This window comes from Chelonoidis abingdonii, chromosome 1, assembly GCF_003597395.2.
Source record: "Chelonoidis abingdonii isolate Lonesome George chromosome 1, CheloAbing_2.0, whole genome shotgun sequence".
Classification (NCBI taxonomy): domain Eukaryota; kingdom Metazoa; phylum Chordata; order Testudines; family Testudinidae; genus Chelonoidis; species Chelonoidis abingdonii.
The window spans coordinates 296,324,971-296,349,440 of NC_133769.1; the positions used below are offsets into that span (position 1 = coordinate 296,324,971).

A 24,470-nucleotide genomic window follows, 5' to 3' on the forward strand; every position below is an offset into this window, starting at 1 on the left:
AAAGGAGGTTTCCCCAGAAAAAAAATTTGACTCAAAAAATAAAAACAAAATCTAAATTTTCAACAGAAAATGTAATTTTTTGGCAGAGATTCAAATACTGAAGTTAATGTTTGTACAGATAAATACTGTGGTAAACCTTTCTATGATCTCATAGTAAAGGACAAACCCTGTGGCATGCTGAGTTCCCACAGCTTCTATGGAACTTTCATTGAGAACTGTGAGCCTTCATCAGTTCTTGAGATGGGGCCTAAAGTTAGTTACCTTAGCTTATTAACTAGAGATTGATTCCCTCACTGTGAAAGCTAAATATTTCACAATATTTGCATATAATTTTTCACTTCATCAGTCTTCCTGAGAATAGAATTTAAATGATCATCCAGCAATTTTCATCTGTCTTTAACAGTGGCCAGTGATTATGTATTAACTGTTTACTGTACCCAGAAGTCTTATTCATATTGGGCAATTTTTTATTTCTGAGATGAGACATTGATATTTTGTTTCAGGCAAAATTTTGAATTAGTTGAAGCATCTATACATTTATTCCTGCAGGGGGATAACTATTCAGTATACTCTTAGCATTGTGTGCTATAGCTGTAAGGTCTGACTGAGATGAACATACTTAAGCTTTTGCATCAGGCTATTGGTGGGAAACGGAAAAAACAAATAACTTTAAAATCCATTGCAGAGTTGGACCAAATACATAGGCTGTCCCCCAGATAATAAGATATCTACCCAATTAACCTATGAAAAATATAACTGGAAACTAGCTGATCAGACTGAATTTTTGCTGAGAAAGGTCAAGCAAATATACTGTTTTAGAGGGAAGAACAGGGGAAATATTGGCTAAAAGGGAATATTTTATCAAACACTTAAGCTGACAAATATCCAGAACAGGAGTAACTAAACTCACTGCTTTTAGAATCTCTCTACTTTGTTTACCTAAACAAGTTCAGAAGAGATTAGGTAAAGATGGTGCGCTTAAAGAGATTTTTAAAGGTCTATACTTTATAGCTGGTTGGTTTGTACCCAACAGAGAGAGGTTTGCCCCAGAGATTTTTTACAAACCTTCATTAATATGCAAGACCGTATTCTTCTTCATGTTTGTAGTAGAGTCTATTTAACTGACAGTTCTCACAAGAAATGTGTCAGGCTTTGATCAGAGTAAATCTGAAGAAAGTTGTAATCTTCAATTATATAGTCATTGCAATTTCTTGCTATTAAAAAATATAAAATGTTAGTTAACTGATTCCTTCCAGTACATTAAACAAATCAAAATGCTTTTATTTAAAGGTCAACAAAATGAGATGGGAATGATGCAAAACATTATCTTTTGCCTTTCTTTATCAGCTATAAAAAGGATGTTTTCTAATAACGGCCTTGTCCATAGATGTAGACAGTACTTCTAATAGGCTTGAATAATACATGTATCCTGTTAAGCTTTAAACATCATCTCTTAGGATGGATATCAGTCCACTATCATATTTTCCTGAGAATAGTATTGTAGCGGGGTGCTGCCCTGAAGGGTTTAAAAAATGGCCTGGGAGGGCTTGAAAGCTGCAGCTCTAAAAGCTGGCCTGACTGGGGAAGTGGCTGCAGTTGGGCCACACCCTAATCAGGCCACAGCTGTGTGGAGGGAGAAGGGCCTGGCTGCAGAGAGCTAGACACAAGGTACCTGAGTGAAGCAGGGCTGGGGAAAGGCATAGGAGCAGAGAGCTCCTGCCTGGAAAGCCCTAGGGTAAGGCCAAGAGGTACTGGGGGTTGCAGGGGGCAGCCCAGGAGTAGGCAAAGGCAACAGGTCCAAATCCCTTTGCCTATGATGAGAGGCTGATACTGCAGTCTGACCCAGTGGATGGGTGATAGATGGAGACTGGGTAGTAGCCAAAACTGAGGCAAAGTGGAGATAGTGGGTTGGGGATTCCTCAGGGAGGGGAGACCCAGATTGGTGGGGTACTGCCAAGGGGCAGCACCTTAGTTAAAAGGGCACTGGGGTCCAAGGATGGACACAGGGACAAGAGGACAGGTGGATCACCAGCCTGCAGAGGATGCTCCTGGCTGGGATTGAGGTAATTCACAGAAGTCACCAGCAGGAGGTGCCACGGGGTGAGTCTGAGCGTGTTACAAATATGGACCAATGGATTTTTGACTCTTCGTTTCCATCTGTATGAAGTACCCAATAATGTACTTTCCCCTCTCTACCCTCCTGGAATTTTTAGCTCCTGTAGGATGATTATCCCTAACAATAACTGACTACAACAAATAAAACTCTAATATGATTAATCTAACAATTTTGAGAATTCTTTCAGTACAATTTTTTTAGGGGGGAAATCACAACAATGCATCAAAATAATTTAACAATGTTTAGTTTTGAATACTTCAAAATTAAAATGGCTTCCTTGTGAGAGAGAGTGTTTCATTTTTCAACCAGATCTATCTTTATCAGATCTCAAATGTGAGTCCTTGTCTGGGAGATTTCAGTGGAAAGCATAGCTTCTTCAGAAAGTGATGTTGCTTTAGTAGGTGGTAGTTTTTTCTTAAAATTAGAATATTAGGGTTGGAAGAGACCTCAGGAGGTCACCTAGTCCAAATCCCTGCTCAAAGCAGGGCCATCACCAACTAAGTCATCCCAGCCAGGGCTTTGTCAAGATAGGCCTTAAAAACCTCTAAGGAGGGAGATTCTACCACCTCCCTAGGTTACCCATTCCAGTGCTTCACCACCCTCACAGTGAAATAATGTTTCTTAATATCCAACCTAGACCTCCCCCACTGCAACTTGAGACCATTGTTCCTTGTTCTGTCATCTGCCACCACTGAGAACAGCCGAGCTCCATCCTCTTTGGAACCCCCCTTCAGGTAGTTGAAGGTTGCTATCAAATCCCCCCTCACTCTTCTCTTCTGCAGACTAAATAAACCCAGTTCCCTCAGCATCTCCTCATAAGTCATGCCTCAGCCCGATAATCATTTTTGTTGTCCTCGCCTGGACTTTTTCCAATTTGTCCACATCCCTTCTGTAGAGGGCGGAGCAAAGCTGGACTCAGTACTCCATATGTGGCCCCACCAGTGCCGAATAGAGGAGAATAATCACTTCACTCCTACTAATACAGCCCAATATGCCGTTGGCCTTCTTGGCAACAAGGGCACACTGCTAAACCAATGTCCCAGTTTGATTGTGCTAATGGAGACGCCATCTTTCAGATGAGACATTAAATTGTGATTCACAGCTTTCATGGACACTAAGGTTTAAATAGTATTTTTTACAAGGGTGAATATGTTTATCTGGTTTTCTAGATAAATTCCATTCTGAATAATACAATTATGCCTTCCTGAAATCCCCCTTGTAGTTTCAAATGAAAAATATAGTCCTCATTTCATTTCCCAAGAAACTATTGTGTGGTGTCTGCCACATTACTTTCCAGAAGTGATTGAATTCCAGTGGTGGGAGTAGTGATATACAATCTGTAAAATATATTGGGATAATTTGGAGATAAAAGATAACATATAAATCTAAGATTATTATTAAAAATCTGTTTTCTTTGCTTGTTAGTGTAATTAGGTTAGTGTAATTAGATTTAGTGAAAAACCTGCACACTTTACATTCTTTTTAGAATGAATGTGCTTCCTATTGCACACATTAGAGTCTTTAACTTCTTGATGCTAATGGTGTAAGTAGTTTCATGCTGTCCTTTTCACTAGAGTATCCTATTAACAGTCAATTGTACAGGTAGTCTAAATGAATTATAAATTAATTAATATATATTAATTATATAATTATAAAAAGCAATTAACGAAAACAAGAATGCATCTAGATACAGTACATTATAGATGTCTTACCATGGCTTAGAATTGTGAGGACCAGTACATAAATAAAAATTGTTTATAACTGAAAGAATAAAAAAAAGTGGCATTTTATATTACTATTAATAAACTCAGATGTGTGGTGATCAAATCTAATATGATTTCTAAAGTGGTTGAACTCATTTACCTTCAGTCTCAAGCCTCACTATGTAACCGATGCAGAATTTTATTATGTGGTTTCCCTACAGTTGTTTAAATATCTAATTTAAATATTATCCTTTAGTTTTGGAGAGAAATACTAAAGTGATGATTTGTTGAATGAGTGAGGGGAAATGGATAAAAAGCAGTGCAGAGAGGGAAACACTAGATCAAGGAAGGACAGAGATGGAAGGGTTTGTTAAGGAAGAAAGGACTGTGTAGGCCATTTTACATAAATAGTGCAGGGGATAAGATTTTTGACAGGCATTTTGGAACCTTGACCAGGCTGAGCTCACCACAGGGGTAAGCCAGTATTAAGATAAGCTGCTGCTACTTGTCATTAGCAGGCATGCAGTCTACCTCTGAAAGACTAATATCTGTTCCAGGAAGACCATTTGGTGGGGCCTTACCTGCAGGATGCTGTTTCTGCCAAATGGAAGCACCTGCTCAGAGACTGGTTATAGAGGAGGGAGTTGTGGGGAGGGGGCATGTACAGGGAAGATATTTACAGGAGGGGAGATAATTTGCAGAGAGGGACAAAGGTTGTCTTCTTGTACCTTTATGTCCTCCACTGGAAAGAAGAACCCAGAAGAGTGGAATATTATATGCTCCCCTTGATCATTCTAAGTCTAAAAATGAACTAACAAGAAAAAAACGTAGTCTATTTCCTTTCAGCACACATTGCACCTGCAAGCTTCTATTTGATTAGCACCATATTGGATTTTATGCCTTCACCACATAACAGATTTTAGCATTCAGGGCTCTTTAAGTTTATTGAAGAAAAAGAAGAGAAACCGTATGAAATCCCCATATAATAATGTTTAACATCCATTTAAGGTTGATTAATATTGCATTAATGAAAGTTACATAAAATATCATTGTAATTAAAAAGTGTGAAAGAGATGAATTAAGCTGATTCACATATATTTCATTACCCTTAGTGTTCATAACAACATTGATGTACAGATTCAATTTGCACACATAACAAACAATGCATAATTGTGAAGTGTATGCTGAAAGAATCCACTAAATACATATTATACAGAGTCAAAATACACATAATATAACAATAGCATCTTCTTTTTTTCTTGTAATTTGTGTCTCAGCAAAGACTTGACTGAAGGGGTCCAGAAATGAAAATGATCTAGAGTATTAAAATTCCCTTATCCTTTAGGCCTATCACTTCCTATCTCCAAAAACATCTCTGATGCTCTGTATGAGAGAGTCAAAGTCTCACTAATTGATCATGCCTTTCCCAATGTCACTGCAATTAAACTTATCCAAAATAAGGGAATGTTTACGACCAACTGCCTATAGTGACATCAGAGTGATAGTAATGAATAACAAATAGTGAATGCACATGATGAACACAGTGTGTGAGAAATCTATTGGTTGAAATGTGTTCACTTGAAACATTTGTCAGATAAGCTGAATAACAAATTACTACATATAAAACTGTTCCTGAACAACTCAGGAGCAGAAATGCAAGAGAAATACATCAAATAGAACATTTGCTAAGAATAAGTTGCCCAGCTGTAATTGTCAGTATATTTTAGTATTACACATTGTGTTAAGTGCCAACAATATTTATATAAATATTGACAGACAAGTAAGTATTCGTTCCATAGTTAAATACTTCATCAAAGGTAAAGAAAAGATTTTCATTAAGGAGCTCAGAGAAGTTGAAGATGGAAAGAAAATCTATGAAAGAGGGCACAGGTTTTACTCTTCTTCTAAATAAACGAAACACTGATGGTTTTAAGATGAAAAATAATTGACTTAGCTGACAGGACAGGCAGAGCTGAATAACAGCACAATCAAAGAGGCTGAAGCACAGAAAAGAAGCCCATCTGATACTACTTGTTAGTGACAACTGAACTGGATTTTGTACTGCTGTAATTCATGTCTACCTTTGATTTTCCAATGAGGGATTTCTAGATTCATGAGTAGTTAGAAGACTTTAAATACAACTGATACTACAGGGCTAATTTCCTATGCATTTAAAATAATTTCATCTATGCACATTCTGCATATTGTAACTTCCATTTGAATCCTTTGTTTTAATATTTTCATAAGAGCAGATAATATTTGTAAGTATATTAAAAGGCAGTGTTCTGCTTCTGAAAGATGTACATTTAATGACAAGTTTAATTTTATTGCACCATTTAGAGGTTATGAGTGTGAAAATTCATAGATAGGTAAATTGTTTGAGTTTTCCAAAACAAATTTTTAAAAGGCAAGCTACATTTCATTATCCCTGTTTAACATAGGGAGAAAATGAGATCTGGGAGGGTGCCCTTTTGAAAGAGTAATATTTCTCTCATGTAATATTTAAAGAGCTGAACAAGCAATTAATTATTCCTCAGAGTATCCATGGGAAGTATAAATTAGTAATAATCCCATTTTGAAGGTAAGAAAATGGAGATAATGGGCTCAAACCTGCTCCCATCAAAATCAATGGCAAAAAACCCATCTGACTTGTTGGAAGTAAGATTGGTCAGTAATGAGATTAAGGCCCAAAATGTAAACCGTAGGTTCCCTAAAGGTAGGCTACTAAATTCCTATTTAGCTGTCTAAGGTGATGGCATGAATTTCAGGCCACATCTTTAACGTGCTAACTTCAGGCATCTAGGAAGTAAAATGTTGCAAAATGATTTTCTAAAACCACACAGTAGTAACAGTGGAGTTCTTACCTTCTAGTCTTCCTCTAGATTTACCTTTCAAAAGTATTGGAGTGACTTTCAGAGAAGTTCTCAGATTGCTTTCTTTCACTCACATTAAATCTACTGACTCACTACAGAGTTGCAGTAGAGGGAACTTAGAACTGAAAATTAAAAAGGCTTGGTGGTTTGGCTCAAATTTAATCTGAAAGGAATTGAAATAGAGAAATACAGTAGCTGAGAAATCTCATGATACTGCCAATCTGACAAGTGTAAGAAATGTCTGGAAAGCAATAAACAGTTTTGCTTTACTAAGCTGTACTGGCAGTGGTCCTTTGAGAGGAGACAAGGCATCATGAGCTTCTGAGTGTGACAAAGGCCAGAAATCCTTATTTCAGTGTGAATAAATTAGAATCCTAATTAAGCAGAAGTCCTAACCATTAAATATCACTGAGCTTAATTTCCTTCCGTGAGAAACATCCTGATTAACCGGATAACTTTATCAAGTACATCCTGATTCAGTGGAAGTGTACTGTCTATCTTGTTGTCATAGAGGAGAGGTAAGAAAGTACATGAAGGGGAAGAATACTGGAACTTAGAGAACATAAATTCCTAAATGGCCTGATATGCATTTTGTTTTCTCAACAGTATTTTTTACCATTCCTAAGTAGTATGATTAATAGAATTGTACTTAAGAGATTTAACCTAATAGAATCAGGATATGCAGGCTCAGTCAGAAACCAGTCTATGCACTCGCAGAAAGGAGTAGGGTGGGGCAAAGGGAACACTTGCAACTCCTTCACTTGCGGTGGTGCACAGATAGTTTGCAGTCAGGGACAAAGAGTGGGTAAAGTCTTTACTCCACTTCCCACCTCTCAGTGCAGTGACCAGCACAGCTGAGCTGGCTCAGAGGAGGGTGAGCTGTGCCAGGAAAAGCATTCATCCTCCCAGGAAAGAAGGGGAAAACAGCAACCAACTTGTTACTTTGGGCTTAATACATAGTAAATGGTTATTTTTGTAGCCCTAAAGGGATGTTGCATGCATGTCTTTGTAGTTTCTATGACTCACCCTTGCCCTTTCAAATACGACTGCCAAGGCCAGACTCTGAAATATTTACTGGATTTTACAAGAAGATGACTATTACAATTAGGAGAAAACCAATAAAAATACATCTAAAGAAATGCTTTTTTAAAAGATGGCCTAATAATAAAGCATGATCCATTACAGTGTTAGATTCTTTAAGTGTTAGATTCTTTAAACAAGCAAATTGTCAAAGTAAAGTGGAAAAAAAACTCTGTTTTGTTCTTTAAAATACATTGTATCTAAACTATATAAGTACTTTACACATTTTACATTAAGAATTTATTAACATTTGTGTTCTATGCTTCTGCCATTTGAAAATATTCTACTACAAAATTTGGCCAAATTATAACAAAAAAAGGTGATTTGTCAGTTCCTTTGTTGCACCATTATTCTTTGCATTCTTACACTATAAGAACAGCATCAAAATAAATACTAGTAAAATATCATGATATGATAAATAAGTTAATGTAGTTCATAGAGATTGTTATTTCCTCCCATATAGGTATCTGCTCTATCACTCCAATGTTTGCCCCACAGTTTGAAGGTAGAACATAACATTTATTTTGTGAGCTCTAACTCCGAGGTGATGCCAATCCCCCTGCTGGAATACTTGAGTAACTGCTCTAGAATTAGGACTGATTCCAATGAATTGTTGCAACTCTCTTACTGTGGCTTTGCTTTATAATTTAGTCCTGCTCAATACTTGAAAACTAGATTGACCCCAGTATGGATGCAGATAGGCCAATGGAAGAATTCTTCCTTTGGCCCAGCTACCATCCTGACGAAGTGAATTAATTACACTTCCATCAGTGTTGGAGTGCCTACACTACATATGCTAGAGTGGCACAAGTGGCAGCAGTGCAGCTATGCTCTGTAGCACTTGTAGTGTAGACATAGAAGTTGATTCTCTCTTCAGATTCAGAGAAAGGCGTTTCTGCATAAACTACTCAAACTTACATATGAACATGTGACTTACAGAAGACAGGACTAAGCTATAAATCAGGAAGCAAAAATAAATGAAATCCATAGATTCAGAGACAAAGATTTTTGAATGCAAAAATAGAAAAGCCCTATTACCTTGAGAGAGACAGTCATTCCTCAACTGGCATGAGGAAATAGCACTAGCCAAAAAATGGCAAACAAGAACTTGCGCACGAACAGTTCTTTATTCAGTCAAGGTCATACTGGGAGTCAGTGTCAAATCCAGAACCAAACCCAAATAGTCTGACCGCAAGTCTTCCTGTGCTTAAATGAGCAGATCATATGAATTTTATGAGATTTCCTCTTATGCTACCTCGTCTCATGATGGATGGTTTGAACAGTGGATTGCCTTCCATTCCTAAAAGTGGCCAGGAAGGGAGTTTTGGAAGCAAAGAGAAGAGAAAATCCTCTCAAAGCAATTAGTTATGGAGGAAGAGAGAAAGAGATAACAAAGGGGATATAGTACATAGCAGACAGAAAGCTGTCGACTAATTACAACGCAGAATCCTGACTTAATATTGTGGTGTACCAGCATGTCATGGTGTTAAATCACAATAACTCATCATTATAAAGAGACAGCTGTCACAACACAACGTCAGTCAATCATACAAGGATTATTCTGTGGATCTCTGTTACTCTATTTCATCACAGAATTATAAGGTTAGAAAGGACCACAAAGGTGATCTAATCTAATGATTTAGTGGCTCTCAGATTTTCAAAGCTATACACCATTGGGACACGCAGGGTTACTTTCCCATCTGTTTCTCAGCCCTCAATATAACACTTTGTTGGTTGGATCTCAGTTTCTTTACCATAAAACTAGTGCTATAATTTTTACAACTTTGCTTTTGATCTATAAGGAACTTTCTGCTCTAGACCATAAATATGTCTCAGACACAATTAATTTGAAGACATTTCCTTGCAGACCTCTTTATCCCAGGGAATTCTGAGTTATAGACCGTTTTGGTAATGTGATACATTATTGTAGAATAAGCTAAAATCTTTTATAGAGACATAAAGTTTAAGGCCAGAAGGGACCACTAGATGATCTAGTGTGACCTTTTTATATTGCAAGCCCATACCACCCATCATCCACACTGTAACCCCATCAAAGCAAATGAGACCAAAGTAAATGAGAACCAGAGGAGATTGGACTATTATCTGCCACAGGCAAAGAATAGGAAGAACCATAGTGCACCAGTACTTGAGACCCCTGCAATGGCCAGGAAGATTAAGTGATATATATCCAGATAATCCTGGCCAGTGATGTACACCCAAATGCTGCAGGGGAAAATGAACTCTGCCCCCAGGTCACCGCCAATCTATATTGGAATTGGAAAAGATTCAGAAAAGGGCAACAAAAATGATTAGGGGTATGGAATGGCTTCCTATAAGAAGAGATTAATAAGACTGGGACTTTTCATCTTGGAAAAGAGATGACTAAGAGGGGATATGATAGAGGTCTATAAAATCATGACTGGTGTGGCGAAAGTAAATAAGGAAGTGTTATTTACTCCTTCTCATAACACAAGAACTAGGGCCCAGCAAATGAAATTAATAGGGAACAGGTTTAAAACAAACAAAAGGAAGTATTTCTTCACACAAAATGCACCGTTAATCTGTGGAATGCCTTGTGAAGGCCAAGACTATAACAAGGTTCAAAAAAGAACTAGATAAATTCATAGGTCCATCAATGGCTATGAGCCAGGATGGGCAGGGATGGTGTCCCTAGCCTCTATTTGCTAGAAGCTGGGAGTGGGCAACAGGGGATACATCACTTGATGATTACCTGTTCTGCTCATTCCCTCTGGGGCACCTGGCATTGGCCACTGTCAGTAGACAGGATACTGGGCTAGATGGACCTTTGGTCTGACCCATTATGCCCATTTTTATGTTCTTAATATCATGTGGCGTGGAATTCCTTTCCAGCCCATATATGGTGACCCTGAGTATGTGAGCAAGAACCAGCCAGCCAAGCACCTGAGAGAGAGACTTCTCAGTGCCCTGGCCATCCCTGATGCTTCAGAGAAAGGAAATAAGAAAAATGGCTCAGAATACCCTGGGGGCAGGGAGATCCCTTCCTGACCCTGGAGGTGGCTGGCTGAAACCTTGAAACATGTTATAAATTGAAGGCATGAGGAACATAAGTTATAAATAGGGTCCTTCATTTTCTGTTTTTGTTTTATTTAATTGTTCCTGGGAATTTATCACTGTTTATTACTACTACAACAAAAACAGGTGAAACTCTGTAGAAAAAATATTAATAATTTTTCTGGCGAAATATCAGGCTTTATTTTGATGAACAGAGGGGAAGGGGGGGAAGATATTCAATAGATTAATGCATTGGTGAATGGAATTCTATGTGGTTTGCTGCAGAACTAAAACAGAACTCAAAACACAATACCTGTAAACAATATATCTGTAATCCCCAAATAAAACTTTTTCATTTTAATAAACAGTTTACTCTTGTACACATAGAACTATTATTCTACAAATATTTACATTTAATAATTGGGCCACATCATTCACAGCACATACACTCAATTTCATCCCTTGCTCCTGTTCTTTTTCCCTTTTTTAAACTTTTTAGTACTTCCTTTTGTTCTGAAACGTATTCTGAAACAAATTTTCATTTTATTCCCATTTTAGTGTGTCATATCTTTAAACTATTCTCTGCTAACAGTTTGAAATATATACATGGTGGTTGTGAGATTCATCAATACATTGAGATGTGCATGGACTTCAGAGCTTGTGTGCGTGCCTGTTTATTTATTGTGTGTATCTTCTAGACTAATACATAGTCTTACATCAACAGGCAGCTTTGCATATACACACAGTTTAATGTATTATCATAATACATATATCTCATACATTGTGTGATGGGTTCATTCACAGAGACCCCCTGGGGACTGTCACCTGATGTGCTGAAACTACCTCTGAGCCCATTTTTCCCTGTCAGCTTAAGACTCCAGAACCCTGTCTTGTTGAGCCAGACATGCAAGCCTGCTGCAACACAGACCAGGATCTGAACCATGTTCCCAAAGCTGCAGGCTTTAACTGAAAAACACTCATCAGGTACTCCTGTTTCCAGCACCCCGACACCCAGCTCTAAAGGGGATCCAAACTAAAGCTTATAAAGGGTAAACTCATAGATTGTTCACCCTTTATAACACTGATAGAGAGATATGCACAGTTGTTTGCTCCCCCGGGTATTAATCACTTACTCTGGGTTCAATAATAAACAAAAGTGATTTTATTAAGAATAAAAAGTAGTATTTAAGTGGTTCCAAGTAATAGCAGACAGAGCAAAGTAATTTATCAAGCAAAATTAAACAAAACATGCAAGTCTAAGCCTAATACATTTAAGAAACTGAATACAGGTAAATCTCACCTTCATAGATGTTCCAATAAGCTTCTTTCACAGACTAGACTCTGTCCTAGTCTGGGCCCAATCCCTTACCCTGGTACAATTCTTGTTCCAACTTAGGTGGTAACTAGGAGATTTCTCATGACTGGTAGCCCCCTTTGTTCTCTTTCATCCCCTTTTATAGCTTTGGCCCAAGGCGGGAATCTTTTGTTTCTCTGGGTTCCCACCCCTCCTTCTAAATGGAAAAGTACCAGATTTAAGATGGATTCCAGTATCAGGTGACATGGCCACATGTCACTGTAAGACTTCATTCTTCATTACTCACAGGGTGGCCCCCATGTCCACAAGAAAGCTTGCAGGTCAATAAACCATCTACAGCCAATTGTGCTAGTCAATGGGTGCCATCAAGGTTCTAAACTACCATTAATGGCCCACACTTTGCATAATTACAATAGGACTTCAGAGTTAACTTCATATTTCTAGTTTTAGATACAAGAATGATATACATATATACAAAAAGGATGAACACACTCAGTAGATCATAAACTTTGTAATGATACCTTACAAGAGACCTTTTGCATAAAGCATATTCCAGTTTCATTACATTCACATGCCAAGAATATTTTCATAAGGCATATGGAGTGCAACATCACACATTGTATTGTATTTTCCTAATAAAACAAGTTTTTTATATACCTGAATGATACAAAGGTAGGATGAACATCAGAAAAAATGAATAATTTTTTTTGTAAAATCTGGATTTTTTTTCTGATAAAAATCATTTTATACTGAAAATAAAGGGGCTTGCTTGTAAACCACAAGTGAGTCCCAGAGCTAGTGAGTCCTACCCACACCATCACATACAGCTGTCATACAGCTGTCCTAATACATTTGTCCATCTCTCTCTTAAAACTAATTAAGTAATTTGCCCCCACAACTGGTATTGGTAGGCTGTTCCAGAACCTCACACCTCTGATCATCAGTTAATGGTTAATTTACAACCTGAATTTGTTCACGACCAGTATAAATCTATTGGTTCATGTGCCAAAATTGTCCTTTAGCTAAAATAGCTCTTCACCCTCCCTGGTATATTCCTCCTAATGTCTTTATAGAGAAAAAAATTATATCTCCTCTCTTCCTTCCTTTTGCAAGACTAAACAAGCCAAGCTCTTTCAGTCCCCTCTCATAATCATCATAGTCATTCTAGTAGCTCTTGTCTGCACCTGTTCCAGTTTAAATTCATCTTTCGTGAACATGGGTGACTAGAATTGTACACAGTATTCCACATAGGGTCTTACCAATGTCTTGTACAATGGGCATCAATACTTCTCTCTCCCTACTGGAAATGCCTTGTCTAATACAGCCAAGGATCCCATTTGTCTTTTTCATATCCATATCACATTGGTGCCTCATAGTCAGAGTCAGCCTGTGATCAACTCACACACCCAGGTCTCTTCCCTCCTCTGTCTCATCTAACTCACTCAACTGATTAGCAATGCTGGGAAACCTACTTGCTTTCTGTCATTTTAATATATTTTGGTCTGCTTTTATATTGATAAAGCAGTATCTCCTTCTCTGTCCATTCCACATAAATTAATTAATTAATTAATTAAATAAATAAATGAAAGTAACATAGATGGTAAAGAAGATGATGATAAACAGATAGCTAAGGGTTAATGTTTCTTTTACCTGTAAAGGGTTAACAAAGGGAACCAAACACCTGACCAGAGGACCAATCAGGAAACCGGATTTTTCAAAGCTCGGGGAGGAATGGTTTGTGTCTATGCATTTGTTGGCTCCAGCTATGTGACAGAGGGCGATCAATTCTATCGTGTAAGCTTCTAACCTCAGTCAAGTTGTTACAAAGATAGAAAAAACAATAGGCGTTATTGTTTTTTTATTTACATGTGTGTAGTTGCTGAATGTAAAATGTATCTCTTTTGAATAAGGCGTTTATTCATATTTCTTTTACAGCCAATAGCCCTGTGTATTGCAACTTGATGCAGAGATCATATTTTTATGTCTTTTTCTTTCTTTTATATAAAGTTTTTTTTTAGACTTGTTTTGAGTTTTTCCTCTCTGGGTAGGCTAAGGAACGAAGGGAGGAAATTCCTTTGTGTTGCTACGGAGGGTGACTCGCCAGCACCCAGGGAATTGGTGGAGGGGGAAGAGAGATAGAATCATTTCTTCCTTGTATTTGGTTGTCTCTTGTGGAAGAGAAGAGACATGCTTCTTGGTATTGTGATGTAAAGAGGTTGCATCAGTAACTCTAAGGTTAGCCACGAGAGAAGTTCTGGGTGGGAGAGAGGTGGGGGAATAGTATTATTCCCTTGGGTAGCGGCATCTGAGTCTTGGGGTCCCACAGGGAGTTTTGGGGGACCCAAGTGTACCAGGCACTGGAATTCCTGGTTGGTGGCAGGCTATCAGATCTAAGCTGGTAATTAAGCTTAGAAGGTTTCATGCAGGCACCCAGATTTTTGGATGCTAAGGTCCAGATTTGGGAAAGATGCTTATGATACTCCTTCTCTGCCCATCCCACATAAACAAATTAATTAATTAATTAATTAAATGAAAGTAACATAGATGGTAAAGAAGATGATGATCCTCTTACTACAACCCAAGAGGAAAGAAAGAAAAGACAAAACTCAATAGTTCTTAAAGCTATTGTGGATGTTAAGAACTTTTAAGATGCTCAAATAACATGATAATGAGGATAAATACTGTAAGTAGATCATTGACTCACAGATTTATAGAAATTGTTGCTGTTGGAATTTTATCTATACAACACGCCTAAAGACAAGGCAGACGTGGAGGAAGAAATGATATACCAAATCCTATAAATAAGATTTTTGTATATTAAGACAGCTAATTCCATATTTGGGTGCTTAAGTCAGCACTTAAGTACCCAGGTGGTTGTTGTAGTGCAGAACCTAGCACCAAAAATGTAAAAATTTGGTATCTTTTGTTGGGTGACTAGATTTGAAAAATGGATTCCTATACAGTTGTGATATGCTTTTTTCTATTACCTAGCACATGATATATTTGTTATGATGTGTCTATATCATTTTTAAAATGGAAAAAAGCTTGATATTAATTATAGTTGACCTTAATAAATCATTAAAAATTATAGTAATACAGCTATCTCAGATTTCATATGAAGGAAAAAGTTGATAGAATGGTATTTAAATTTGTTGTGGTTCATTTCTGGTAAGTGAAAAGGGTTGAGGGGAATGGTTGGTCTAGTTGTTCTGATTGGATAATAAAGCATTTAGCAAGAGAAGACATATTTTCCTTTTTAACTGCTGTCTTAGTGAGTAATTACTGCAGTTTACTGTCTATGACAGAGTCATTCTGAAAGTTTTATGTGGTTTTAAATCTCCAACATCATTTTTATCAAAATGAAATGCACAGAATCTGTAAAGCAGTAACCTCCTAACTTGATATATTACAGAAATATATTATTTCCTTTAGTGTTAACAAACAGAAGAACTATTCATTCTTTTAAAGGTCAAATTTGATTTTAATTTATGTGATGGTCTTACTTCAGAATTATGAACACCAGTAGTTCCCGGGGCCTTCCTTTGGAGTGGACAGTATTCAGCGCTTATAAAAATCGAACTCTATGGTAACGAAAAAACCAAACCAAAACAAAACAAACCCCAAAACATTACTGAATGAGACCAGTGTCCGTCTAGTCCAACATCCACCTCTTACAGTTACAAAACTCCCCATAATGGATAACTATGGAATAACTTGCCTATTAGGGAAGCCTCTTTCTAATCCTCATCAATTTGTAGTTGACTTACACCCTTAAGTAGTAGGGTCTTGTGTGCATGTGTCTGTGTGTAATATCTTAGCTAATGTAATAATAGATGGCCCTCAATTTCTGTATAATTTTCAAATTCTGTTTTGAGTCCAGCTGTTTCGAATATAGTGCTGTGTAATTAAAACAGTATTTCCTCTGATCTGTTTTAAATGTGCTGCCTTTCAATTTCATTTAAAGCCCCCTGTGATCTAACTGGACAAATATTCCAATGTCATATGAACATTGATGTGCTTTCAGAAGAAATTACAATACTGTTGCCTCTTAGCAGATTTTGGGACAGCAGACCAGTTGCCTGAGGGAAGATACATTGGTAAAACAGAATCAGGGTGTTTTCTAGTGTAATTAAACAAGTCTGCATATCAGTAATTCAACCTGAAGAAAGCCCTGCTGAAACACCACTGAATCAAGTCCTATCATCAGAAAACATTGGTTTTGCTCTGCTTTTTGCATGCTGTCTGTTCTTCTCCTACCTATGCCCTGTACTTTTCAAATAGCCATCTCCTTAGCCTAATGTCACTAGCATTTGGCTAAATGGCACTTGTGTTCCAAAGCTAAACATGGCTTAATTCAGGTAGATATCAGTGATAACACTTCTTTTTGCAGCTGCTTTTAACACAAAGGAATTTTAGAAAGTCCAATGTCTTCTGTGGTTGATCCCTGTGCCAGACAAAAGATGATATTTAATCCACACAATTTCACTCTTAACAACCTTTCAGGTACAGCTGCTTTAGCCAGCCCTCATGGGAACCTTGGGGGCAGGACATGTTTTAACCTTTCCTGTAGAGATTTTCATATCAAGCATTTCATTTACACTTTTGCTGTAACAATAATGGAGAATATACTGAACAGAGTAATATAGTGTTTCTCAAACTAGAGTTGCCACCTGTGTAGGGAAATCCTCTGGTGGGCCGGGCTGGTTTGTTTACCGGCCTCATCCACAGATCCAGCTGATCGCGGCTCCCACTGGCCAGAGTTCATCACTGCAAGCCAATGGGAGCTGCTGGAAGCGGTGGCCAGTAAGTCCTTCAGCCTATTCTGCTTCCAGCAGCTCCCATTGGCCTGGAGCAGCGAACCATGGCTAGTGGGAGCCACGATCGGCCGGACGTGCAGACGGGGCAGGTAAACAAACTTGCCCCACCCTCCAGGGGCTCTCCCTACACAAGTAGTGACCGCAGTTTGAGAAACATTGGAATAATACAAGTTAGACATGGGTAAGGCAAGTGAGGCCATTCAGTCTCAGAGGCACCATTTCAGATTTTTTTTATTTTTTTTGGTGGGAGACGGACTTTAACTGTGATTCTAGGGGCTACTTAGGCAACTGAAACTCTAGGGTTTTTTCTGATTGATTGTTTTTCAGATATTAACTTAGAAATTAGCTGACTGGAGCACTGTATCTAATTCCTATATAAATGAAGAAAATTAAATAAATATTATACACAGCTTTAAAACTAACATATTCTGACATCTAGTGGCAAGTCACTTAAGGGACACCAGTTAGGTTTAAATTTTTAATATATATTCTTACTTTGTTACTAATTCTTGAATATAACAGTTGAAACAATTGTAGAACAATCTAGATTACTCTCTATCATTTAAGCTACTTACTATTTGCAGTTCACCAAACTCGGAATAGATCATTTAACTTTTAGAAACGTCTTACTATGAAAATGACCCGTGAGTTTATACTGCACCTACTTGGGCCAGAACACTCTTAAACACAACACTACAATGATTGAGTTACAGTTCCCACAGGAGAATATTTAAAACCAAACACCAAGAAAATTGCACGTTTTAAAGTTGAGGGGGAAAAAATGAGTCTTCTGAGGTACATCAGGACCAGTGCATGCAGGAAGGGAAAATAAACAGGCACAGGAGCTCTGGGCAGCTCTTCCTCTTGAAAAAAAGAGGGTCAAATCTTCTGGTCCTTAATCAAATAAAATTTCCATTTCTGTTAGTGCCTCCACTAACAGATATTAGCATGTACTCAATAACGATACATTTCATAATGAAATAGCTGTGCCATCTTGTCCAGGGCTACACACAAAAGCACCAGAACCTGGGTAGAAGTACGAGGATACAAGGCCTGTCCCTCTCTTTGGCCCTACCCTTTGCTTCTCTTCCCTGAGGCCCCACCCCCGGGCCCGGATGGAAGCCAGAGCTGAGCCATGGCTGCACAGGGAGCCCAGGCTACTGTGGGGAGACCTGGCCCCTCCACCTGCCCTGGGCAGGGGAGCCAGGATGCCTGAAAGCAGCCCCCACCCCATGTCTGTGCCCCCCGGGGCATGCTGCCCAGAACAGGTGGAGGGTCTGGGTATCCCCACAGTGACTCGGGTTCACTGAGTGGCTCTTTCCATGGTCCAGCTCTGGCTTCTGGACTGGCCAGGAAGTGGGGCTTTAGGGGAGAGTGGAGGAGCAGGGACAGGGCCTCTGAAAGGGACCAGGCCTTGTGACAAGGAGGGGAGGAGGGAACTAAGGCCCCTCTCAGCTCCCACACCAGGAAGAGGCTTGTGCTACTAGCAGGGGCTGTGTTTCATGATGGGGGAGCTGATCACCTAATCAGCTCCCCAGCCATGAAGCACAGCCTTGCCAGCATTGCTCTGTGCTTGGTGAAGAGTAGCAAGATGAAACCCCTGGCTACACATCTTCTATGCATTGGCTCAGGGACTACATTTTCTGGAATATTCTAAATTGTGCTGAACACACAGATGGTGCCCAGTGAATAATACAAATCATGACCATAATCACTGACTTTATGGACACTGTACATGCAATTTCTATTCTTTGTTCTGGAATTGGCCTGGGAAGATGAAATCCTAAGAATTTGAGGCATAAACACATCTGATACTCATATGGCATGTTCTCCTTTCTTACTTTTCTCAAACTCAGAACAAAAAGTGACAAAGCAAAACAGTTTTCAGTTAAAATGTAAAATTACATATCAACCATTGCTTTACAACTCAGCATGAGGCAGAACCTGCCATCCCTTTGGGGTTAAGTGATCTGACTCTCATTCTCTCTCTTTCTTCATCCTTTTTGACCTCTGTGCTGCTTTTTATGATGTCAACCATGACATCCTTGCCAACTGTCTAAGAGTCTCAGAGAACTGTTCTCTCTGGTTTTGCTTCCATCTATCAGAGCCCTCTATTTATGCAGTATGCAGCAGAAAGGCTGGTCCAGTGGATAGGGTGCTAGCCCTGAAAGACCTGGGTTCATTTCTCTTCTTCCCCCATGGACTTCCTGTATGATCTCAGGCTAGTGACAGCGTTTCAAAGGTTTTTAGTCACCCAGAGATGCAGCTTGGCATCTAGTGGAGTTCACAAAGCACCTAACCTTCTAGACTCTCTTGAAAATTCCACTGGTGCCTAAATGCCTATGAAAATCTGGCCCTTAGTCTCTCTGTGCCTCAGTGCCCCATCTGTACAATGGGGATAACCGCGCAGAGTGGCTTTGAGGAGATATAGGTTAGACCAGGGATTTCCAAGCTTAGTTTGCGGCATGTTCAGGTTCAAATTATATGTTCCTTCTCTGGTTTTATGGAGATACCTTTATTGCTTTTTAGATCACAGAATCACAGAATCATAGAAGATTAGGGTTGGAAGAGACCTCATGAGGTCATTTAGTCCAATCCCCTGCTCAAAGAAGGACCAGCCCCAACTAAATCATCCCAGTCAGGGCTTTGTCAAGCCAGATCTTAAAAACCTCTAAGGATGGAGATTTCACCACCTCCCTAGGTAACCCATTCCAGTGCTTCACCACCCTCCTAGTGAAATAGTGTTTCCTAATATCCAACCTAGACCGCCCCCCACTACAACTTGAGACCATTGCTCCTTCATCTATCATCTGCCACCACTGAGAATAACCTAGCTCCATCCCCTTTGGAACCCTCTTTTAGGTAGTTGAAGGCTGCTATCAAATCCCCCCTCACGCTTATTTTCTGCAGACTAAATAAGCCCAGTTCCCTCAGCCTCTCCTCATAAGTCATGTGCCCCAGCTCCTTCATCATTTTCATTGTCCTCTGCTAGACTCTCTCCAATTTGTCCACACACTTTCTTTAGTGGGGAGCCCCAAACTGGATCAAAATAACAGACTCATGGAGGAAGATTTTCAGCTGGCACAGCTTTTTTAATTTAGATGAGCTGAGGATCTGCCCCTGGAAACTGAATCTCTCCCAAACTTTCCTCCCCCACTCTCCAATTATAATTATCTGATTCCCTCTTATATTTAAAAGGGTGAACAAATAAGTTTTCTTTCCTACCAGTGTCAGTGGAACTCTTCTGCTCTCTCTTTATTAAAAGGGAGAGAAATTAAATTTGCATTCACCTGATTACTCCAGCTTCCTTTTGCAGTTTATGTTGATTTTTCTGAAGTTCAAAGACAGATGTGTCCAGTGTCCTTTTTTCCCCCTCTCATTTCCCTGAGTTTTGACCTCTTGATTTTCGGAGTCTTTTAAAATTATCATCTTGAACAAAAAATAGCTTACTGTTCCTGTTTGCATAAATATTTTTATTATCCAGAGCTCTTTTTATGTACTTGATCCATTATTTCTAAACAATTTTAATAGTCTGTTCTCCCTAAATTACTAGCTTTTAACTTTGATATACTGATATGTTTCTGTTACTCTTTGAGACAGCAAAAAGAAGACAAGAGGAAAGTGGCTGTGATATACAGCATGTAACAGTCAACTTTTTTTAAAAAGTGTTGACATATCAAGCAGGATATTTGTGTGTGAAAGGCAAGTAATTTGATACAGCCCCAGGAGCTTGCTACATGTAAAAATAAAACATACATTAGTAAAAAGTGTATGTATTGAGGTTTTCCTTGCCTAATATTCATTGAGGGACATTGTCAATAAATGGAAACATAAAATTGAATTCCAAAGATTTAGTAGTTTGTTACCTTCTCTGTGGCCACATACCAATTGTCCAGGGTTACGACACTTCTAATGCTCTTGGACCAAACAGTTAAAACTTACTCTTAGTATAACTGTTTAGTAAAATTACATTAGTTCATATATTCATATATTTAGAAATACCTAAATGGTACCCACAAAATCCATCCACACAAACAGTAATATGCAAGCACCAAGTAAATATAAGGTAAACCTGGATTATCCAAATTTCAGATTTCTCTAAATTGTTTCTATTTCCTAAGTCTGAAGTGTTTATAGGAATCAAATTTCCTTTGTCTGATTCTCCAATAATCAGAGGTTTATGTGTTTAGACATTCAAATAATTGGATTTTACCTGTCTTTAGTTGTGTTTATTTGTATTCTCACTTAACTATTTTTTCTTCTTCTAGTGTGTCTTTTGGTTCTGAGATAATCATGGTGAAAGGCACCATGGAGATAACTAAGACAGACAACAGATATTTCAAGTGTTCAACTCAATGCCTGCCCTTCTAAAAATTTACAGATCCTACCATGCTATAATTTCTTTTTAAATTTACTTATTGATTTGAGTAACCTAGTTCATCAGGCACCCATGTCCCATTAATGTTGATTACAACTCCTGTGCCAGTTTCAAGAGATGCAGTCATTTTATTACTGTAAATTTAGCAGGAAGTGGCATAAGTGTTCATCTGTGTCTGCAGTGTGAAATCAGATTGCTGCTAACATACACAGCTGAAGCTGAAATAATTCAGAAAAGCCATGAGAAACTTTCAGATGAATAGCTAAATAATATATTTGAAAACAATTAGAGTACATTTCTGTAAACCACTCTGTGAAATACTGTAGAAAGTAAACAAAGGACTCTGACTAATGAGTATATTTGTGATCATTTACATATGAATGTTTTTACCTATAATGGGAGCCATTAAAAATCAACATTTATCCAGTTACCATGCTGTGATGTACAAGAGTGTTTCCCAAAATTCTGAATAGTAAATACCTCCTATATCTCATATGCTGTGGGGAAGTAACTGTTCTAAATGTGTTTTCATGATCCACAAAGCATTGCCCATTTCTTGTATAATAGGTTTTGAAATGAATAAGCTTGACAGAATCTTGCCTGCAGCAAGATGATACATTTATTGTTACTTTTGTAATCAATATTGTTAATTTTCTGGTGGATTTCCCTTTGCATAGTACTAATTTTCCAGGAGTACTATATCATTATTGATTCATGATTGTGTCATTCACAGATATTGGCTGACCTAGAAAATCATGCACTTTTTAAGGACGACTTGGAATGTCAGAAGCTAATTCTGGAAGCTATGAAATACCATCTTTTACCAGAAAGAAGAACTCTGATGCAAAGTCCAAGGACTAAACCTAGAAAATCTACAGTTGGAACGCTGTATGCTGTTGGAGGAATGGACAACAACAAAGGTATTAGATTATTGTTGTTTTTTTTCTTTAAACAGGATATGTTTTGCATCTGTGACTATAATTTATCTCATGGCAAATAATGAAATAAATTTCTATTCAAAGGTTTTTGGGATCTAATCCAACCAGAAGTAACTTTTAAGGCTATTGGCTTATAGAAACTCCACTAGTTTTCAGAGCCAAAATATGGCTATCATTTGGGATTTTTCTCTCTCTAACAGATGGGGAATGACTCATTCCCAACAACTGAATCTTGAAATGCACCTAAATTTATGCTAATAAATATCACATGATATTTGGGATTCCACTGAGTATTCTTTGAGAATTATTTGCCCTAACATCATCAAGATGGATTCCTCCCCTTTTAAAAGGTACTACTTACAAATCTTTATTTTCTATTTTTTCACTTGTGGGGCTAATAAAATGTTATCACCATTTTTACAATACTTAATTTTATGAAGATAAAATTACTTGTTAATTGAGAAAATAAATTGAAGTTTTGCTGCCTTGCCTCATTATAAGGATTATATTTGCGAGGAATCATTTCATTTAAAGTGGAGAAATTAGAAAGCAATGAAAACTGAAGCAGTCTTTGTGGTGAACATTTTAAGAATATTACTTTTGTATCCTTAAAATCAGTGAAGGAATCAAAGTGATCTAATTATTTTGAAACTAAGGAAATGATTGCACTAAAATGGTGTTATAGAGCCTTATAATGAGACTTTATAATGAGACAGGCTTTCCTTGCATTTCTGAAGGTTCACTAATGACAAACCCACAGTATCCTCTGCTTTAGAAGATCATATCTTCAGACGTCAGTTCTAGTACAGTGAATAAAGAAAATGTTTAAATATAAGATAAAAGATATGCCTTTCACAGTTCACATCTAAACTTTTGGAATGTACATTCACTGTCACAAGTGTATATATTGTAAATAGGACCATTCCTTCAGTACTGATAAGTCATACTTCCATGGGATTGTATAATAAAATGAATCACGCATTATGGCTACTAGTATTCTCTATAACATTTGAACAGTGTCCAGTTTTTTTAAATAGCTGCACAGCTTCTAATTTTATCGAGTTTATTTTAGTCATATGTCACTCTTCTCCAGTCACATGTAACCCTGTCAGAAGCAACAAGAGTCAGGTTCAGTATCTAGGGGTTCTTAAATTTACAAAACAAAAATGGCTTGACCTTCCACTCAGAAATCTGGAAAAAGTAAATATTTCTTCTCTGTGCCTTTAATAAGCAGTACTTCCCCACTCACACATACTGAGTATGCATATAAGAAAAATAAAAGTTTTGTTAAGAGGAGAGGGTGCACACCTCACTGTTGCTGTCCCCTCCGTGTTATCTTTCACTGGAACACTGTCTCTATACCAGGCCTAAGACTCAGCTCTCTAGACAAACATAGCTCTGATTTCAGCTCTAGTGATCTCTGAGAAGGAACAAAAGGTCTCAACTGAATCTAATCAGTTCTGTCTCTAAGTACTGGAGTGAGAGGTTCAAATAGCATCTAGAACTCTTAAAACAGAATCCTCACTATGCAATTGGAACACCTGTTCCCACCTCCTCTGACTTTCACTTTGCTACTCTACACTTAGCAAGTGACAATTAAAATTAGGGTGACTCCTCAATTAGGGCATATTAGAGCCCTGCAGTCATACAATAAGGATCACAACATTTCATTACCCCTGCAGCCAAGACAAGTGAATTTTAACCCAAAATGATCAAAATTGATCAATCTGGCAAAGCAAGTCTACTGATCACCTTAGCAGAGTAGTCCATGCAAGTATGGTTTATAGAGCCCTGTGCAGATACAAAATTTGTATCCGCATCCCATCCATAATATGCAGATATGGTCCATGAATATTTGTGGGTATGAAATGGATATCCACAGATTTGTGGGGCTCTAATTGCTTCTGAGATCTTTTCCCCCAGTTTATCAATAGATGACAGGAGACAGTTCATTCTACACCTATGGAAAAACACACACACAGAACAATTTTTCCCCATATATAAAAGCACCATCAATAAAGTCTATATTCACAGACTATGAGTGTGCAACAGATTAGAGTTAATCTGGAAAAAAAATAATACTAAAGCACTGTTGCTAATGAAGCTTGAGAACTTAAAGTGGGCCAGACGTTGATCATTTGAAAGAAAATAAGCATAAATTCTTGTACATCTCCCATGATCTGCATGGTAATCGTCTATGGTATGTTACAAGTTTAA

At 38.0% G+C, this 24,470-nt stretch overlaps 1 protein-coding gene across 2 annotated transcripts in view; it reads left to right on the forward strand.

Annotated features, from left to right (window-relative positions):
- KLHL1 (kelch like family member 1) overlaps positions 1-24,470 on the forward strand; it is a 479,287-nt gene that overhangs the window by 339,884 nt on the left and 114,933 nt on the right. For both annotated transcript variants that reach the window (XM_075061554.1, XM_075061555.1), the window contains one exon: positions 22,049-22,235. In XM_075061554.1, coding sequence (XP_074917655.1) covers positions 22,049-22,235 — 187 coding nt within the window. The remainder of the gene's footprint in view (positions 1-22,048; positions 22,236-24,470) is intronic.